Here is an 18,005-nt window from a genome sequence, read left to right as displayed (position 1 = left end):
TTTCTTTCTGATTTGCTCCTTTTCTCTGCCCCCTGAGAAAGTGAAGACTTGACAGTATGGTTCACAATAAATCTTTCTTTCTGCCCACAGAGTTGTCTAGTTTGAGGATTTCACTGCTTCTTGGCTTCCATTTGTTGCTGAAACAGGGGAGAAAACATTAGGCACTTTTGGAAGGAATCCTTCCACCCTAACTGAAGCGAGGTTCTTGTTTCTGGCCTTCCTGGATGTGGATCCCTTGCTTCTGCTGGCTCTTCACTCCCTACCTTATTCTACTCCAAATTTTAGACTCTGCCTCTCCAGCTATTTCTCTACCCTACTGTGTTGTCTAAATTGATGACAACTTGACACAAGCCATCGTCATCTTAGAGGAGGGAATCTCAACTGAGAAAATATCCCTAAGTGTTGGGGGCAGTAGCCCAGCATGGAGAGCATTTACTTCAGTAGTGATTGATGTGGGAGTCCCAGCCCATTGTCGGTGGTGCCATCCCCGGACTGGTTGTTCTGGGTTCTAAAAGTGAGCAGGCTGAGCGGGTCATGTGGACAAGCCAGTGAAGAGCACCACTGCATGACCTCTGCACCCGTTTCAGTCTCCAGGGCTGTTAACTCTTCGAGTTCCTGTCCTGACTTCCGTCAATGATGCGCATTGCTGTGGCACAGGATGCCAAAGGAACCCGTTTCTCCCCAACTTTGTCACTGGTCCTGATGTTTCACCACAGCAATAGAAACCCTATCATTCCATCCACATTCTCAGCTCCGCCCACCTGTCTGTCCACCATTACTTGTTGAAGTGTCATTTTGGAGCTGCCTCCTCTGTGTGTGTCTCTCTGATTACATCACTGCAGTCTGACATCTCTCCTTTTTTTCTACTACTGGACCCTGTTGATCAAAAATCCTTCTGTTCATCAGGCAGCTCTCCTATGCACTCCTAATCAACCCATCCTCTGAAGAGGGATGCCTGTCCTCTGTGATTCAGCTCAACTTTCTGAGAAGTCTCTTTCTCTGTGGGGACATCCTCAGATAGAGCCTCTGTCCCTCCATCACTGACTGCATCCCACCCTGTGCCTTTGTTCCTATGCCATTGGAATCCTCCTGCTTGTGGGATACTTCCAGGCTCCTCTCTAAGGCTCTCTCACTTCCTCACGTGGAAGCTCTTTACTGTTGTCTTTTCAAGGCTGTCTTTCTTCCCCTTCCTCTCTCTTACTCACTTGCTCAGTCATGGGCTCGTCCCAGACCGAACTGCACTCTTCAACTCCACTTGCTGGCATTCCTCAGGGCTCTTCTCTAAGGCTCTCTCACTTCCTGTCTCTGATGGAGGAGAGTTATCTGTCTATGTTTCTTTCATTGGTTTATTAATAAAGAAAACTGCCTTGGCCCTTTAAGAGAAAATTAGGTAGGTGGAGTAGACAGAACAGAATTGTGGGAACAAGGAAGTAGAGTGGGGGAGACGCTTCAGGCATTCGCCATAGGAGTCTCCATGCTGCTCCTCTCCGAGATGGACGCAGGTTAAGATCTCTCCTGGTAAGCCACACCTCGAGGTGCTACCCAGATAACTAAATATGGGTTAAAGCAAGATGTGACAATCAGCCAATAAGAGGCTACAGATAATGGGCCAGGCAGTGTTTTAAAAGAATACAGTTTCCGTGTAATTATTTCGGGTGTAAAGCTAGCCGGCGGCCGGCGGGTGGTGGGACACAGCCCTGCCGCTTCACACTACAGATTGGCGCTCCAACGTGGTGACTAAATCCACTTAAAAACCTTGCCCGCTTGGGATCGGAAAGAAAGTTCTCTGAGACCATGCCAATGGCTCACTGCTCCCTTCCTGCACCTGAGCAGATGGCGGAATCAGGCTTAGGCGAGCGGGAGAGCATGGCGGATTTCTGCCGCCATAGAGAGAGAGATGTTTTCAGACTGCGCGTCAGATTTGGCTGTAACTTGGATTAAAAGAGTTTCTGTGCTGCACGCTCAGTATCAAAATTAAACTGCTGAGTGCAGCTCTAATGTGGACTGCTGTGTGCTTGGAACTGTGTGCGGCTCAGGGGCACCAAATGACTGAGGCAGGAGCGGCTTTGGCTCTGCTCCACCATGCTGAATTGTGCTGACCTCAGGCAGGAACTATCGTAATTACCATGATAACAGCGCAGTTAAGGTTTAGACTTGGCTGTAAACAGGCAGTACCGTATTACCTATAAGTGGCGCAACTTAAGTTTTTAAGAAGTGCTTAACCTTTTAAGAAATGCTCCTGGATAGTAAAAAATTACAGATTCACAATAGAAAAGATTCAGACATAGAAGGCCTTTAAATGGCTCACGTAGGCTTAAAAGAGAGAAAAAGAAAATATAGAGAATAAAGTTAATGCCTTAAAAAAAAAAAGGTTAAAGTCTTTAAAGAGACAGAGTACAGATAGTTATAGATTAAAAGAAGTAAAGTGATAGAGTAAAAATAAGCCACGTAAAAATGGAAAATTCACAGAGAGTCTGGATTATGTATTTTGTTGTGTTTTCTTTGATTTTTTTGACTGTAAAGGAGCTAAGTACAGAGAGACATTTCATTATATGGGCTGCCAGGCTAGACCAGAATGGACATCTTAACGGTATGACTTCAGGATTTGGATCTAAGAACATGATGCTTTGGAAAAGAGTTTCTTCTTTTGTTTTCACAGAGGACGAGACTCTGTGGATTGCTTCTATCCCAATATGGTATGATAGACCACGCCCTCCTGAAAGGTTGCTGTGAACATCTTCAAAAAATTACTTCACTCAACTGCCAACTGAGAGGAACCTAGCACACAGGTTATACCATGAAAGACCTAAATAACAGCGCCCCCATTCAGCAGGAAGCAGTTTGGAGAGAAAAAACTGCGCCCATTTTCCCAAATATTGCTTATAAATGTTCTTTTACATTTAAAGGGGGAGATGATATAGATATGAATTTGCATTGGTATAGATTTTAAGGTCAATTTTGTTATATGTATATGTATTTCTGATCTTGATTAAGCTATTGTGATTGTAGTTCATTTTAAAAACTGTAATGTATAATTAGGAAATATAGGTTGTTAATGGATAATCATAAATAATAGTTAAGCTTGTAGTCATGTTATTAGATTTTCTAGATATGTAGAGATATATTTCAGTTAGATAGACATTCTTCATATCTTTCAAAGACTGCAGAATATGGCAATTAATGTTTTAATAACTTAGGGTTTTTCATGACAATGAGACACGTCTGCTCCTGGCAGCACCAATCTACTTCAAGAGGAAGATGGGCATCGAAGAGGCTACTTATGGAGTTTGTTAGCCATTTGGGCAAGAAACTGCTCTTGGCTGGACTGTTGCATAAACTGGACACAAAGAACCCGCAGAGAGAGGACTGCTGAACTTGCCTAAAGGTGAGATGGTCTTTCGGGGTTCCTGATTCGTGAAAGAGTCTGCGAGACGTTCTGCAGGACACAGCAGAAAGTGACTGAACTGTCTTTGGAATTTTTCTGCTTCATGGAAATGTCTGCTGGATACTGTGGGCCTGAAGCCCGAAGATGGATGCCCCAACGGTACAGAGGAACTTTGGGTGACTGTCCAGGCAGCGAGTTGTCTCTGTCATTTCTAGAGTTTTATAAGTTACTTATTTCTTGTTTACTTAGGTAGCATTATATCCTTCTGGAGTCTTTGATGGAGTTGAAGAATAAATAGATAGTTATAGCTTTCCTTAGTTATGATAAAAGATAAAATAGATTTAAATATTGTAACTGTAATTCTTGCTTGATAACTGTTTTGTTACATGTAATTTTACTATGTATGTTAAAGCCTTTCTTTTTTGTTTAAACAGAAAAAGGGGAAATGATGGAGGAGAGTTATCTGTCTATGTTTCTTTCATTGGTTTATTAATAAAGAAAACTGCCTTGGCCCTTTAAGAGAAAATTAGGTAGGTGGAGTAGACAGAACAGAATTGTGGGAACAAGGAAGTAGAGTGGGGGAGACGCTTCAGGCATTCGCCATAGGAGTCTCCATGCTGCTCCTCTCCGAGATGGACGCAGGTTAAGATCTCTCCTGGTAAGCCACACCTCGAGGTGCTACCCAGATAACTAAATATGGGTTAAAGCAAGATGTGACAATCAGCCAATAAGAGGCTACAGATAATGGGCCAGGCAGTGTTTTAAAAGAATACAGTTTCCGTGTAATTATTTTGGGTAAAGCTAGCCGGCGGCGGGTGGCGGGACACAGCCCCGCCGCTTTGCACTACACTGTCTCCCTATTGTTGGGGTGGGGAACAACCTTACCTACTTCAGTAGACCCCTCCCTCCCCTAGGCTGCTTCACGGTCTCCTGTTTCTACTAAGCACACTGCACTTCATCAGTTTCCTTTCTCTAATCAAACCAGATAGGTGTAGTGTCGTTCCAGGACCACCAACCACTAGCCACGGGGCTGGAGGCACAGAGTCTCTCAAATGTGCCTGGATGTTCCAGGAAGTTGATTTGAATCCACCTCAAACAGCATCTGGCCAGGTCCAAGAGACACTGGATGGTTCCCCAGAGCCGGGAGAGCAGAGACACAGCCAGCTACTCCAGGACGTGGCCAGCTCCCCAACTTTCTCAGGTTCCCCTAAGATTCCCATGCCCCAAGTCAGCTAGATGTAGTCTTGAGAAGTTAGTGCCCCCATCCCTGTTCCACGTGCTATTTCCTTTCATTTCCCTACCTTTTTATAGTAAGCAAAATGTGGGAATGTTAACGTTCAGACATTATACCAGCCTGCCTCATGTCACCCAGCAAGAGGCACCTGTCAGCACTCAGGCAAGGGCCTAGCCAGCCTATGGCCATATGTCACTACATCATGTGCTGTGTGGCTGCTGTAAGGCTCTGGACACATGCGCCAATGACTTTAAAATGTTGTAATTTTAAAAAGCAGTGTGAGAAAGAAAGACACCATGTGACAGAGCTCAGATGTGTGGGGGATTTATTGGGGGAAAGTGATTGGGAATGAAAAAAGGGGGAGGGGAGGGGAAGACCAGCCTCTGGAGACAGGAGCAGTAGAAGAGAAAAGAGGGGCAGAGAAGCATGCACAGAGAGAAGAAAACACACACACACACACACACACACAAAGTGGCAGGGCCTTTTTAAAAGGAAACATGGCTATCACACAGGAGGTGCTCTTAGTGGCTGAGGCTGTGTACCCCAAGGTCAGGCCAGTAAAGATACCTAAATACTAACAGGTATACTGGTGGAAAGGAACTGGTCCAACAAACCAGCTCCAGGCAGCTGCAGGAGCAAGTGCGCCAACACTGCGGGATGTGTGCAGGACCAGGAGACCCTTCAAGGGACAGGGTTTGGCAGAGCCTGAAAGAGAAAAAGGGTGAGTTAGAAACTGAACACCAAGTGGTCACAGATGCTGGAATTGATTCAGGGTGGTTGTTTCCCTTCTAAGTCTTGGTCCTGAGGTCCACATGGTTGACCTCTAAGTGTGCATAGTTCCATGAAGGCTGAGGAACATGAAGACCGACATGACCAGAGCCTAGATAGAAACTGAGTCTACCTGCCATGACCCAAGCTTTGGGCAGAGACACATAGAGGAGAGGCAGCAGGGAGGGGTCACAAAGACAGAGTTCAGGCTCAGGAGCATGAGCTAGTGCTGCATGAGGACAGGAACCTGACACTGACTGTCCACAGGACCCCGTGCATGGTTGAGTCATACAGTTAGTCACTGCCACTGTCCAATCCAGGCACGCCTCAGCCAATCAGAGCATGGAGACCAAAATGCACACAGAGACCCACATACAGGCTTAATCCCTGGCTCCCAGGAGGAAGCCTCACCACTTCGGAAATTCTAGTTTTCATTGGGATTTGTGACTTTGGCCATGAAGAGTGAAGTTTGAGTTTCTGTGTCAGAGATTGTCATGAGGAACGGCCTGTTGAAATGCACTTCCAGAGGTTCCAAAATTAGAGCCGATCCCATCAACCTCATTCCGGTGGCAGCTGCTGCTTCTGTGCCTGTCTCAGTCACGTCCAGCACAGCTTTGTGGACCACCTGTAGGAGAAAGACATCACTCACTGGAGACCACGAAGAGCAGGAGAGGAGATTCCTGGAGCAAGCATCGACTGCTGGCCTCAGCCACTGGTGAGCTTGTTTGTTCCTGCCATGAGCTCTACCCCTAGGGTTTCCAAGTCTCTGCTCAGGGTGTGAGATGAGGCACACCCTGGGAATGCTCAGTCTCTGAGAATCTGTGTTGTCCTAAACCCACCACAAGCTGGAGGTTGGGTGTACGTAATTCCCACTTTACTCCACAGGCAGCATCTCAGGAGACCCACAGGGAACAGCTAGGCACCGGCAGGCAGTGCTGCCTTCAGCACCCTTCTGCTCCACCATCCTTAGGACATACAATAGCAATGCATATGGCATGGCTTCTCTTTTCCAGACTGCCATGCCCTGCTGCTACAGATTTTCACTCAGCACTCAAGAGAAGCCAATGGTCAGAACACAAGGCATTGCCAAGCTGTGCTCTGGGAATGTAGTGTGAGGTCCTAAGGCATTTTCTCCCCTATTCTTAAGCTTTTTGTCACAATTGCCAGTCAACCCTTGCTGTTTTCTTTACTGTGGCTATTCTGTGTTAGTCAAGAAGTAGCAGGCCAGCTCTGCAGTGAAGAAGCTGAGCCTGTTTTCATTCTTCTACAGGTTGACAACCAGTTATGCCCGAACCATTTGTTAAAGAATGAAAGTAGATCCATATCTATGACCATGCCCAAAACTCAAGTCCAAATGGATTGAAGGCCTGAATATAAATGTGACCACACTGAACCTGATAGAAGAGAAATTGGGAAGTAGACTGCAATACATGGGCACAGGAGTCCAGTTCCTACGTATAACCCCAGTAGCACAGACAATAAGAGCAACAGTGAATATATGTGACCTCCTGAAACTGAGAAGCTTCTGTAAAGCAAAGGACACTGTCATTCAGACAAAAAGGCAACCTACTGACTGGAAGAAGATCTTTACCAACCCCACATCAGACAAAGGTCTGATCTCCAAAATATATAAAAATCTCAAGAAACAAGACAATAAAATTATATATAACCCAATTAAAAATGGTGTACTCAACTGAACAGAGAATTCTCAACAGAAAAATTTCAAATGGCCAAAAGATACTTGAGGACATATTCAACTTCATTAGCAATCAGGAAAAGGAAATCAAAACAACTTTGAGATACCAACTTCTACCTGTCAGAATGGCTAAAATCATAAGCACCAATGATAGCTTATGCTGAAAAAGATGTGGAGTAAGCGGAACACTCATCCATTTTTGGTGGAAATGCAAACTTGTGCAACCACTTTGGAAATCAGTGTGGCAGTTTTTCAGAAAATTGGGAGTCAACCTACTTCAGGATCGAGCAATACCAATCTTGATAATATACCCAAGAGATGGTCAATCATACTACAAAAGCATTTGTTTAACTATGTTCATAGCAGCATTATTTGTAATAGATAGAACCTGAAAACAAATAAGATGCCCCTCAATAGAAGAATGGATAAAGAAAGTCTGGCACATCTACACATAAGAGTACTACTCAGCGGTAAAAAACAATGGCATCTTGAATTTTGCATCGAAATGGATGGAAATAGAAAACACTATTCTGAGTGAGATAACCCAGACCCACAAATATAAATATGGTATGTACTCACTCAGTGCATTCTAGCCATAAACTATAGGCATTGAGCCTATAGTTCGTGATCCTAGAGAAGCTAAATAAGGTGAACCCAAAGAAAAACATATATAGATCCTCCTGAAAATTGGAAGCAGACAAGATCACCAGGCAAAAGTTGGGAGAATGGGGCTGGGATGAGGTGGGGGAAATGTGAGAGGGGTAGAGAGAAGGGAGAAGGGGGATTGAAGAGAGCTTTGGGGAGTGGGATGGTTAAGATGAAGGAAGGACAGATGTGAGAGCAGAGAAGATATCTTTAATTTAGGGATATCTTAATTTTGTGGTTGGCAAGAGGCTATGCTCTAGAGGGGTTCCCAGGTGTCCACAGGGATGTTTCCAGCTTGGACCCTGGGCATTGGAAGAGAGAGTGCCTGAACTGGCTTTGTCCCTTAGTCAGACTGATGACTATCTTGAATATCTCCATAAAACCTTTGTCCAGTGACAGATGGAGATAGAGACAGAGACCCACATCTGAGCGCTGGACTGAGATCCCAAGGTTGAGTTGAAGAGTGGAAGGAGGGAGAATATGAGCAAATCAGGACTGTGAGGGGTTGGTCCACCCATTGAGACAGTGTGTCTGATTAATGGGAGGTCACCAAAGCCAGCTGGAGTGGGACAGAATGAGCATGGGAAAAACTGGACCCTATAAATGTGGCTGACAATGAGGGCTGACTGAGAAGCCAATGATAATGGCACTGGGATTTGTCTCTTCTGCATGTACTGGCTTTTTGGGATCTTAGTCTATTTGGATGCAAACCTTTCTAAGCCTGGATGGAGTGGGGAGGGCCTTGGACTTCTCACAGGGCAAGGTACTCTGCCCTCTCTTAGGACTGGAGGTGGAGGGAGAAGGAGAAAGGGGGAGGGTTAGGGAAATTTGAGGAGGAGAGGAAGTAGAAATTTTGAGTGGTATTATTTATACAGCAATAAAACATAAATAAATAATTCTTCCCACAAAAAAAAAGAAGCTGAGGCTGGAACTGCTTTGCCTGACAGTGGATTGTGGGAGGCATCTGCACTACAGCACTGGCTGTGGCCAGTAATGCTCGAAGACCTAGCACAGGTTCTTCCCTGCCCTGGGCTCCTGGGTGAGGTGTTTTTTTTTTTCAGGGAATAAAGCAGGAACTGGCTGCATGGTATTCAGTAGGAGTATCGAGGTTGTAATCATCTCTCTAAGGATGAGGGAATCTCAGAAATACGGGCTTTCTCACACGCTTGCTGCCCCCCTCATACACATGGCCCTCACCATTCACATTCAGGCACCAATGAGAACCACCCAGTGTGTATTGGCTTACCCGAGAAACACTCAGGTCCTTGGCCCCTGTGATCCCAGACAGGTCAGCCTGTGTGGAGAAGATTTCCTTGATGCCCAGCTGTTGAAGGATGCCCTCCAGGCTGTAGTCCGTGGAGATGGAAAACTTGGGCACATAGAGCTCATCAATTAAGCTGAGAATGGAGAGAGAAATGTGAGAGTCACTGAACTGTGTGTTCCCCTTAAACCACACTGTAGCTGGGGCAGCTTTCCACAGAAGGCCCTCTCACTGGAGAGAAGCCCTCTTTCCATCCCTATCTACATCCCAAGACTTTATTTTTCTATTGCATTAATTATCCATGAGTGCTGGAGAGGCAATGGGACTTGGTACCAGCTGTTCCCCCACTGAATATGCTTTGCTCCCAGATCCACAAAATGCAGTCCTTCCCCTGTTGTGTGGACTCAGACGTCATTTAATGATCCACCTATTTAAAAATGCACACCCCACCTGACTCTAGATTTCCCTATCCTTGGTTATCCCCTTCTTAATGTCACCCCTTCTCACCTTTTAACAATTGAATCATGACTAGATGCATTTCCACATCCCCACTCTCTCATTCTCAATTACAAGGTGAGTACGCAAGGCTAAGAAACTTGGTGCTTTAGTCTCGGGGTATCAATCAGAGCAGAGCACACAGGAGTCTTCCCATCGTCATCCGTGATGGAGAATGAGTGAGTGACGAGGGGATGTGATGTCTGCACAGGGCGGAGCTGGTTCTCAGGGCTGACCTCCTCCCACCCTCACTCCCCGCTGCCTTCCAACACCCATGCAAGATTCTGTGCAATTACAGCCTGGAAGACACACAGGAAAATCAGTGTCTCCTCTAGCCGATGTCATCTTGTGAACAACAAAAGAATGAAATTAAAATCAAGTCCCAAACTACCAAGTCAGCAGAGAAAAATTCACCTCCTCTCTGAGACCTGTCTCTGCTGACTTTCTAATCCTCACACAGGGTGCTTGTGTGACTCTGAGGTACAGGGACACTGGGCCTCAGGCCATAGCAGGATGCAGAGCTGATATGGGAGGGTCTTCTGTTTCAGTTGATTTCATTGGTTAATAAAGAAACTGCCTGGCTCATTTGATTGGCCAGCCCTTAGGTGGGCAGAGTAGACAGAACAGGATGCTGGGAAGGGAAGATAATAAATCGCCATGCCTCTGCTCTCTGGGTCAGATGCGATGAAGCTCTGGCCCAAGATGGATGTACGCTAGAATCTTCCCAGTAAGGCACCACTTCTTGGTGCTACACAGATTATTAGATATGGGTTAATCAAGATGTAAGAGGCTGAAACTAATGGGCCAGGCAGTGTTTAAATGAATACAGTTTGAGTGTTGTTATTTCTGGGGCTAAGCTAGCCAGGCAGCCGAGAGCCGGGCGGCAGGAAGCGGCCCGCAGCTCCTCACTACACAGAGCCAGGCCAGCTCTGGTTCCAGAGGACACGCACCTGGGCATCAGAGAGTCCCTCCACTTCCTCAGGGTCTCTGGCTGAAGGCTGGCTTCCACCTGCTGCATCCTGCCCTCGTCAGGTAGGATGAACAGGGCACTGGCATTTCCTGTGTACTTCAGCTCCACCACAGTGCAGGACAGCTCCTCATCCCGGAAGTAGGGTGTGCTCAGAAAATTACGTTTCATCATGGGCACCTTCACAGTCGTCTTGTTGTCCAAGTAGAAGTCAGACTCAAATGTGGAATCAGGGTTAAAGGGGGTCATCCATTTCCCTAAATGTGGAACAGGTCATCAGTTGTAACATCATCAGAGAGACTCCACCACCACCCTATTTTTGCCCTGTTCCTATCTCTTGACAGTAATCAATCCATATTCAGCCACAGAGTGTCCCTTTCTGGTTGTTTAATCAAGATTACTCAAAAGCTTGGTAGATGCAGAACTAGGAATGAGAAGTGATCCACAGGCTTAGTGTGGAGAGAGATCTCATAAGCAAAGCTTCCCTCCATGAGATGTTTGAGAAACAGGCAGGGATCTGAGGCTGGGCTGTGTCATAGAGAAGTGAGATTGAAAATGATGGATCTGGAGCCTGCAGAGAGATGAGGATCACTGCTCCTTAGGAGGAACCATGTCTAGAAGGTGGTCACTTTGGGACAGGTTTTAGGGAAACAGGACTAGAGAGACTGTGTTCTCCAACACCCTGATCTGTTGATGGGGCCCTTCATTGCGAACCAACTTAATGGAAGCCAGTGCCCAGAGCCATGAGTTGGTTTAGACTGAAGATCATGACATCTGCACCTTCTCGATGTTGGATTATCACAATCCCATACTTAGATGGCGAAGACATGGGCAAGGAGTCCTCTTCTCCAATGTGGGCTGTGTGCACTTCCATGAATCAAAATTATGCTACTCAGGTTGGCCCAAATTCTAGTACATATGACAATCTGCATTACATCCTAGAAGACTTGATACTTTGACAGTTCTTGGGCTCAGGATGCAGCAGCAAAAATACACATCCCTACCTCACAGTCAAGCGGCCTTGGAGCAGGAGTCCTGTGACCAGCAGAGAGCCAGGCCCTGTAGCTTCATCCTTCAGCCACCCCTCTGCTTCCCGTCCTTCAGACTGCAGGAGCTCTGGGATCGGCCTGGACTCCCATCCTCTACCTTCCTCTGTCCACAGCTGATTGGTTTTCTGTCTATGGTCTCAGATCCTCACCTCCTCTGTCCAGGGTTCCAAATCCACAGCAGGTCTAGTCATATCAGTATTTTCATCGGGCCTCGTCCTGTGGGGCCGATACCTCACTCCTTGGTCTATCACACAGGGTTTTGTGGGTGTGGATTCTGGATGGTGTGGATGAAATTACCCTAAGTAATTTCAGCCTAGCGTCCCAAATCTCAACCCCAGATTCATTTCCTGGGAGTGTGTCTTCAGCACTGTGACCCCGCAGGCTGCCTGGGCTCCTAATTTTACAAACTAAAATTCCACAAAGCAGTCAGACACTAAATACAGACCACTGGCTGGCTGTCCACTTCCCTCTCACTAATGGCTTCTCCTCTGTCCTTGCTTTTCCATGTCCAGCGTGACATAAAAGCCTCAGAGGAGAAAAAGTAGAGAAATTCCCCACAGGTCACTTAGATAATTGTCAACTATGTTGCTTTCCCCTCAAGGCTGGGATGGCCAGGCTCCTTAGGTCAGGAAGTCCCCAGAGCACCTGGATCCTTCTAGAGAAGGAGTTTCTCTGGCTTATGGACTCTGTAGGAGCCCATTAGACATGCTGGAGTGGGCTGAGTGAGGGACCCCTTCTGTGGTAGTTTGAATGCAATTGGCCCCCACAAGCTCATAGGGAGTGTCACTATTAGGACATGCGGCTCTTTTAGAGCAGGTGTAGTCAGGTGTAGTCTTGTGGAGGAACTGTGAGGCAGGCTTTGAGGTCTCATAAGTGCTCAAGGTACCGCCCAGAGTCTCCCTTCCTTTCCCTTGCCTGCAAGATGTAGGACACCCAGACACTGCACCAGGGCCATGTCTGCCTGCACACTCCCATAATCCACCATGATAATAATGGACTGAGGCCATGAGCTGTAAGTGACCCTCCCCAACTAAGTGTTCTCCTTTATAGGGGTTACTGTAGACATGTGGTCCCATCACAGCAGTAGAACCCTGACAGAGACACCGTCTCTGCAGGGAGAAGCCCTGACTTCTGCACACTCAGATAGGAGTGGACACGTGGTCTCTGTACTCAGCTAGTCAGGAAGTTTACGTCACAGCCAAATTTAGCTCTCTCAGACTGAAAACTGAAAAGGGGTCCTCTGGTGTATGTACCGGGACCAACACCTATATTTAAAAAATCCCAAAGGAAAAGTAAGAGCTGCTAGCAATAAGAAGTTAGGCACCTGTGTTCTTAAGGCCATGAGCCCCTCCTTTCCAGTGCTCAGTGTATGAACACAAGGTTCACAGCCAACACCCTTTCTAACCACCCCCAAAACAGAGCCCATCCTCACCTTTAAAGTAAATGTAGTTCACCAGCACCATTAATATGCTCTCATCTAGGTCTGAGATCAGTTGCTTAATCTTCCCCTGGGTCTGATTCCTCACGTAGTCATTGATGAGCTTTGTGGCCTCATGAGGCTGCTGGAAGTCCACACTTGAGGCCTCGGCCTGGTACAGCGCCCTTGCCTTCTCCTTGAACTCTGCCAGGATCTGTAGGCGCTTTTCAACAAACATGGTGCTACCTATGCTGATCTGCAGCTCCTCATTTGGCTGACTGAGCATGAGGAGGAGCTGCCCAAAGCCCCGGTGGATGTCTGCCTCAGGGGTCTCTGTGAGACTGAACTTGAGACCTTCTAGAATCTCTTGCAGCGTGTTGTTACTTGCTCCCAGGGAGAGGACAGCCAAGGCAGCTGAGATGCTGAGTGGAGAGAAGACGATGTTTTCATCTGGATTCTTCAAAACCAGCTCCTTGTAGAGGCTGAAGGCGAAGTCAGTGTTGATGGAGGCCAGTGTTAGACTGTCCACTCGTGTCCCATTACTTTGGTTTTCCTGGATTGCACTGTCCCTTCCCAAGGTGCCATCTGGCTGGCAGAGGACAGCGGGGGAGTTTCCAGCCATCACTCTGGTCTCCTGGTTGAAAAGAAAGATCCTTTTGTCTGTGATGGCCTCGTAATCCCTGACCACCTCCAAGTCCTCCCACCTGGCCTGCACTGTGTCCCTTTGCTGCCTTTGCAATTGTGCATGGGAGGTGCCCTGCCCCCTCAGATGGCAGTGCCACATCCTCTGCTCCTTTTCACTACAGGAAGAAGTGCTGTTGCTGTAACCAGTTTTCCTAATGGAGAACCAATGCCAAGAGAGATGAAGGAATTGGCCAGGGTCACAGTGTAAGCAAGAGAAGACCTAGGGATGGGCTCAAGGCTTGTGTAATCTGAATGTCATCTGTTCTCTTCTGGCTTGGCTTAAGGGCTCATTAGAAAGCAGGGGACCTCTTCCTTGGCACTGTGACCCCCTAACTCATCACCAACCTCTAGTCAGGACTCAGGGAATAAAACTTAGACCAGCTATATAGCACAGAACCCACCACAACCTCAAACAAACATGTCTTAGAAATCTCACAGCCCTGAATTGAATCTCAGTGCAAGTACTTGGGAGTGTGTGGGGTTAAATGAGCACAGCACTGGAGACATCTTGTGCAGCACCAGAGCCTTGGGCCCCTGAGAACAGGCATCAGAAGGATGGGGATAGTGAGGATCTTACAGTCATGCCAGGATACATGTTGTGGTTTGTATCTCAGCTTGGAAGTTCTCCAGACGGGAAGAAAAATGAATGGTGCCCATGTCTCTGCTACCTGGACCAGATTTCATTTTGGCTATCAAGATGAATGTGTGGTGTCAAGAAATGGGTGGGCCTCCCTGGCAGCATGATCCCTCACCCCGGGTACATTATCAGTAAAAGAGTAGCTTCTTATGGGCATTGTGGGTATTTGTAGGGAATGTCCTGATGGCCATCTCTACATATGTCCTTGGACTGGGGACATAGGCATCATAAAGACTATTTCATGGTAAACACTCCCACCCACCTTTAGCTTCTGTCTACTTTGTAAATGACTTCAGAGGAGACAGTAGATGCTAGAGGAATGGGAAGGTGAGAGAGAAGAACGGAGGAGAGAGGGCACAGTTGGGAAAGGATGAAGGAGTGGGAAAGCAGAAGGAAGAGGAGGCAGGAGAAGAGGAGGAGGGAGGGGATCAGATGAAGGAGCCAAGAGACAGATGTAAGGGAGAGAAGACTGTGATAATATAGGAGAATAGAGTAAGCAGAGGAGGGAGGTGATGGAGCAGATCCACATGCCCCCAGGCATGTAACATGACTGCAGGGAGACAGAGACTTCAGCTGTCCTTACCTTGTGTTTCCTCTCAGATTGATGCAATTCGTTCTTTAGAAAACATTCAACAATGTTTTAAGTCAAAATTAATTCTACAGAAAACAGGCTAGTCTGTTTGTGTGGCAGACTTGGCTCAGTGGCTGAGCTGTATTAGGAGAGGGTGAGGCCCCTTTTCTCGACCATGGGAATCTTCTCTGACAGTGAGGTTTCTGACCCCAAGACTTTTACTGTCTGCTATAAGCATGGCAATGATTCCACCTCCCCCATAGAAACTCTGTAAATTTCCTGTCTCCTTCTGCTTCCTACAGCAGCACCCGGGCTAGTCAAGGTCTCAAAACACCTGTGGAGGGTGGGAAGGAGCAGGCTCCATTCCCTCTTCAGGAGCAGAGCCCATGGTTCCTCCTCCATCTTCCATAGACAGGAAGACCAAAACTGAAGAAAAGATTTTTAAGTACCCAAGAAATGTTCCCTGATCCTATTCCAGTGCCTCAGGATCAACTCCTCCCCCATCCAACCCAAGGCTCCACACCATCACCAGTACCACACAGACCTACAGACCTGGGACGTCTTCTCTTATGTCCTCTGAGAGCAAGATTCTTGGGAATCACCTGCAGAGCTGATGCCCGCTGCCAGTGTCTGTGATGGCTGAGTCCTGATGTTCCCAGTTGCTGCTGCCTGGTGTGTTGTTCTGTCCACTGCACGCTGATGCCTACTTATCCCCAGCAGGGACTCCTCCCTCTTCGTAGGAAATGCTGACACATACGAGCTGTGCTCTGTGCTCTGTCTGGAAGTGGACTGATGGGATGCTTTCTAGTAATGTGCATTTAGAAGCCCTCCCTAGAGAGAACCACTTCCTGATCCAAAGCCTGGCTGGCTGATCTGAATTTCAGTACTGGAGAGAGATGGGAACATTGCAGGACCAGAGGCTAATTGCCTTCTCCTGGGCTAAGTGCTGCCTTTCTATAACACCCATGTTTGTCTAATTCCATGTAAGAACTCAACCTTGTGACTATAGAGTCTACTACTTTATAGCCAACTAGCTTTAATCCAAAGCTAAGAATGCCAGCAGACAGCATCTAGAGCCCATAAAGAAACTTCCCCATTTTGATGCACCTGCATCTCTGCATCTCCACCCCTGCATTATAAACTTGTCTTTACTTGTGACTTTCTTTGTTTTGTAGAGAAACAAAGTTTTCATGAACTATTTCCTTGTGGAACATGGAATTGGGGGTAACGGAATTCTGTGTTTTAGATCACTGTCATTCAAATGGCTCTAATAAAGTCTTTGTTATTTTCTTCAGGATGAGAGCTGTGGTGTCTTCTTCAACAGTGGGGTTAGAGACTCTGCTAAAGCTTCTGTCCCCAAAATGGAGGTGCTGGTCCTAACAAGAATTTTCTCTGGCTTAAAGTATCTGTGTCCCAGAGAAGCAGATCACCGATGGTGCACTTCTGCTTGCCAGGAGTCACCCTAAACTTCCCACAAATGCCAACTACCTCACCGAGAGCACCCAGCCCCCTTTCAGCTGAGAAAATCTGAATCAACTCAAAGATTGCTACCCTGCTGTCATATCAAAATATGTTTTCTTTTCTGCCATTTTGCTTCTTTTCTCTGCCACCCTAGAGAGAGATGGCAGCCTTGAGAGTTTAATCCCCAATAAACCTTTGTTTCTCGCCACACTGGTTCTGTAGCCAGAGAGAGAGCACAGGAGGCCTTCGAAGGGGCCCTATCCTCTGTAACTGATCTAAAGTGCTGAATTTTGACACTCTTGTGTGCCAATCAATTGCTTCTGCTGGCCCTGCCCCTCTTTATTCTCCTGTTAATGTAATATTTCTTTTGTATTTTAATAAATTAAGTTTGATTGAAGAACAGAGAGTAAAGCAGCCCCATTGGTTCAGCTGTACAGACCAGGCAGTGGTGACACACACCTGTAATCCCAGCAGCCACCCTAGTTTGAAATAGAAGTCAGGTGGTAGAGGTGCATGCCTTTAATCCCAGTCCTAGGGAGGAATATAAGATGTGGGGAGACAGCTCTTACACAAAGTCTCCTGAGATTCCTAGAGACTGGATGGCCATTTCAGACTGAGGTAGAGATAAGAGCCAGTGACTGGCTGTTTTGCTTTTCTGACCTTTAGTTTTATTAATCATGCTATATCTGGGACCCAATATTTGTGGCACAAGTTCATAAAAAAAATTGCCTGATGCTTCTTAGCCACTAGTACAGGCCAGAGCCTGACCCAAATCTAACTACCTGAATTTTGAAGAAAAGATTAGCACCACCCTTACTTAGCTTCCTCTCCCGGCCTACCTGTCCACCCATGGTTTACCACAACATGCTGCCACCACGCATAGCACCCATATAGCTTCTTGTGCTTACCCTGCATCTTTCTGTGGCTCCCTTGGATTCCGTGGCTTGCAGGCAACCCTTTACATGTCTCCCATGTGGCTACCCATGACTCCCATGGCCCACGTGCACCTGCTACACAGCTGCTCTGACCAACATGTCTTTAACAAAAATCCTTTCAGTTTGGTTTTGAGTTCTGCTTCAGAAATCCATAGGGTAGCAACACTGGAACAAGGAAGCCCAGATCTCCAGCATCTCTGGACAGCTTTAGCTGTATAACTGTGCTGCCTGCTGGCCCACATTGCCATTACACCTTAAAATTCTCTTTTGAACCAGGGTTTTAATGAAGATGAAGTCATTTGATAATGGCAGATGCTCTCACCACCCAGGAATTTCAAAGCCCTTTCATTTCTACTATGGAGGGGATTCTAAAAGAGGTATATGACCTACCTGGGATGTATACATTTTTAGGCATAGCAGACTTTAGAACAGCTAGTACAGAAAGAACTAAAGGCTCCACATATCAAAGAATCAACCAGCCCTTGGAATTCTTCTATATTTGTTGATAAAAAGAAATGTGGAAAATGGAGAACGGTAACATATTTAAGAGCTGTTAATAAGGTGATTGTGCCATTGTTCTCACTCCAATCTGGAATTTCTTTGTCTTCTCTCTTGCCTAAAGAATGGCCTCTTACTGTTGTTTATTTAAATTCTCAACCTGCCAAAAGGTATCAATGGAAGTTTCACCCACAAGAAAAGTAAAATATTCCTACCTTGTGCCAATATTTTGTAAGACAGTCATTGGAAATGATACATAAGCATTTCACAGAATCTATGGTTTACCATTACATGGATGGCAT

General features: G+C 46.5%; 1 protein-coding gene across 1 annotated transcript; it reads right to left on the bottom strand.

The window, feature by feature from the left end:
* Positions 1 to 5,811: 5,811 nt before the first annotated feature.
* Positions 5,812 to 13,541, bottom strand: LOC119819010 (serine protease inhibitor A3N-like). The gene is made up of 4 exons (XM_038336974.1): positions 12,933 to 13,541; positions 10,435 to 10,708; positions 8,975 to 9,125; positions 5,812 to 6,012 (listed from the first exon to the last, which is right to left on the bottom strand). The coding sequence occupies exons 1-4, from the start codon at positions 13,537 to 13,539 to the stop codon at positions 5,812 to 5,814; spliced, it is 1,233 nt and encodes a 410-aa protein (XP_038192902.1). The 5' UTR covers positions 13,540 to 13,541.
* Positions 13,542 to 18,005: the final 4,464 nt, after the last annotated feature.

The sequence above is a fragment of the Arvicola amphibius genome, chromosome 7 (assembly GCF_903992535.2).
Source record: "Arvicola amphibius chromosome 7, mArvAmp1.2, whole genome shotgun sequence".
Lineage (NCBI taxonomy): Eukaryota > Metazoa > Chordata > Mammalia > Rodentia > Cricetidae > Arvicola > Arvicola amphibius.
Note: the sequence above shows the minus strand (reverse complement) of the source record. Positions and strands in the feature narration are given on the sequence as shown.

What these genes read in the sequence shown, in the direction of transcription:
- LOC119819010 (XM_038336974.1), bottom strand. Translation starts at nt 13,539, where the DNA reads ATGGCTGGAAACTCCCCCGCTGTCCTCTGCCAGCCAGATGGCACCTTG. An exon ending in GAACTACATTTACTTTAAAG is followed by an intron (nt 10,709 to 12,932) that starts GTGAGGATGGGC and finishes TTCCACATTTAG; the next exon opens with GGAAATGGATGACCCCCTTT. An exon ending in AGGACCTGAGTGTTTCTCGG is followed by an intron (nt 6,013 to 8,974) that starts GTAAGCCAATAC and finishes TTTCTCCTACAG; the next exon opens with GTGGTCCACAAAGCTGTGCT.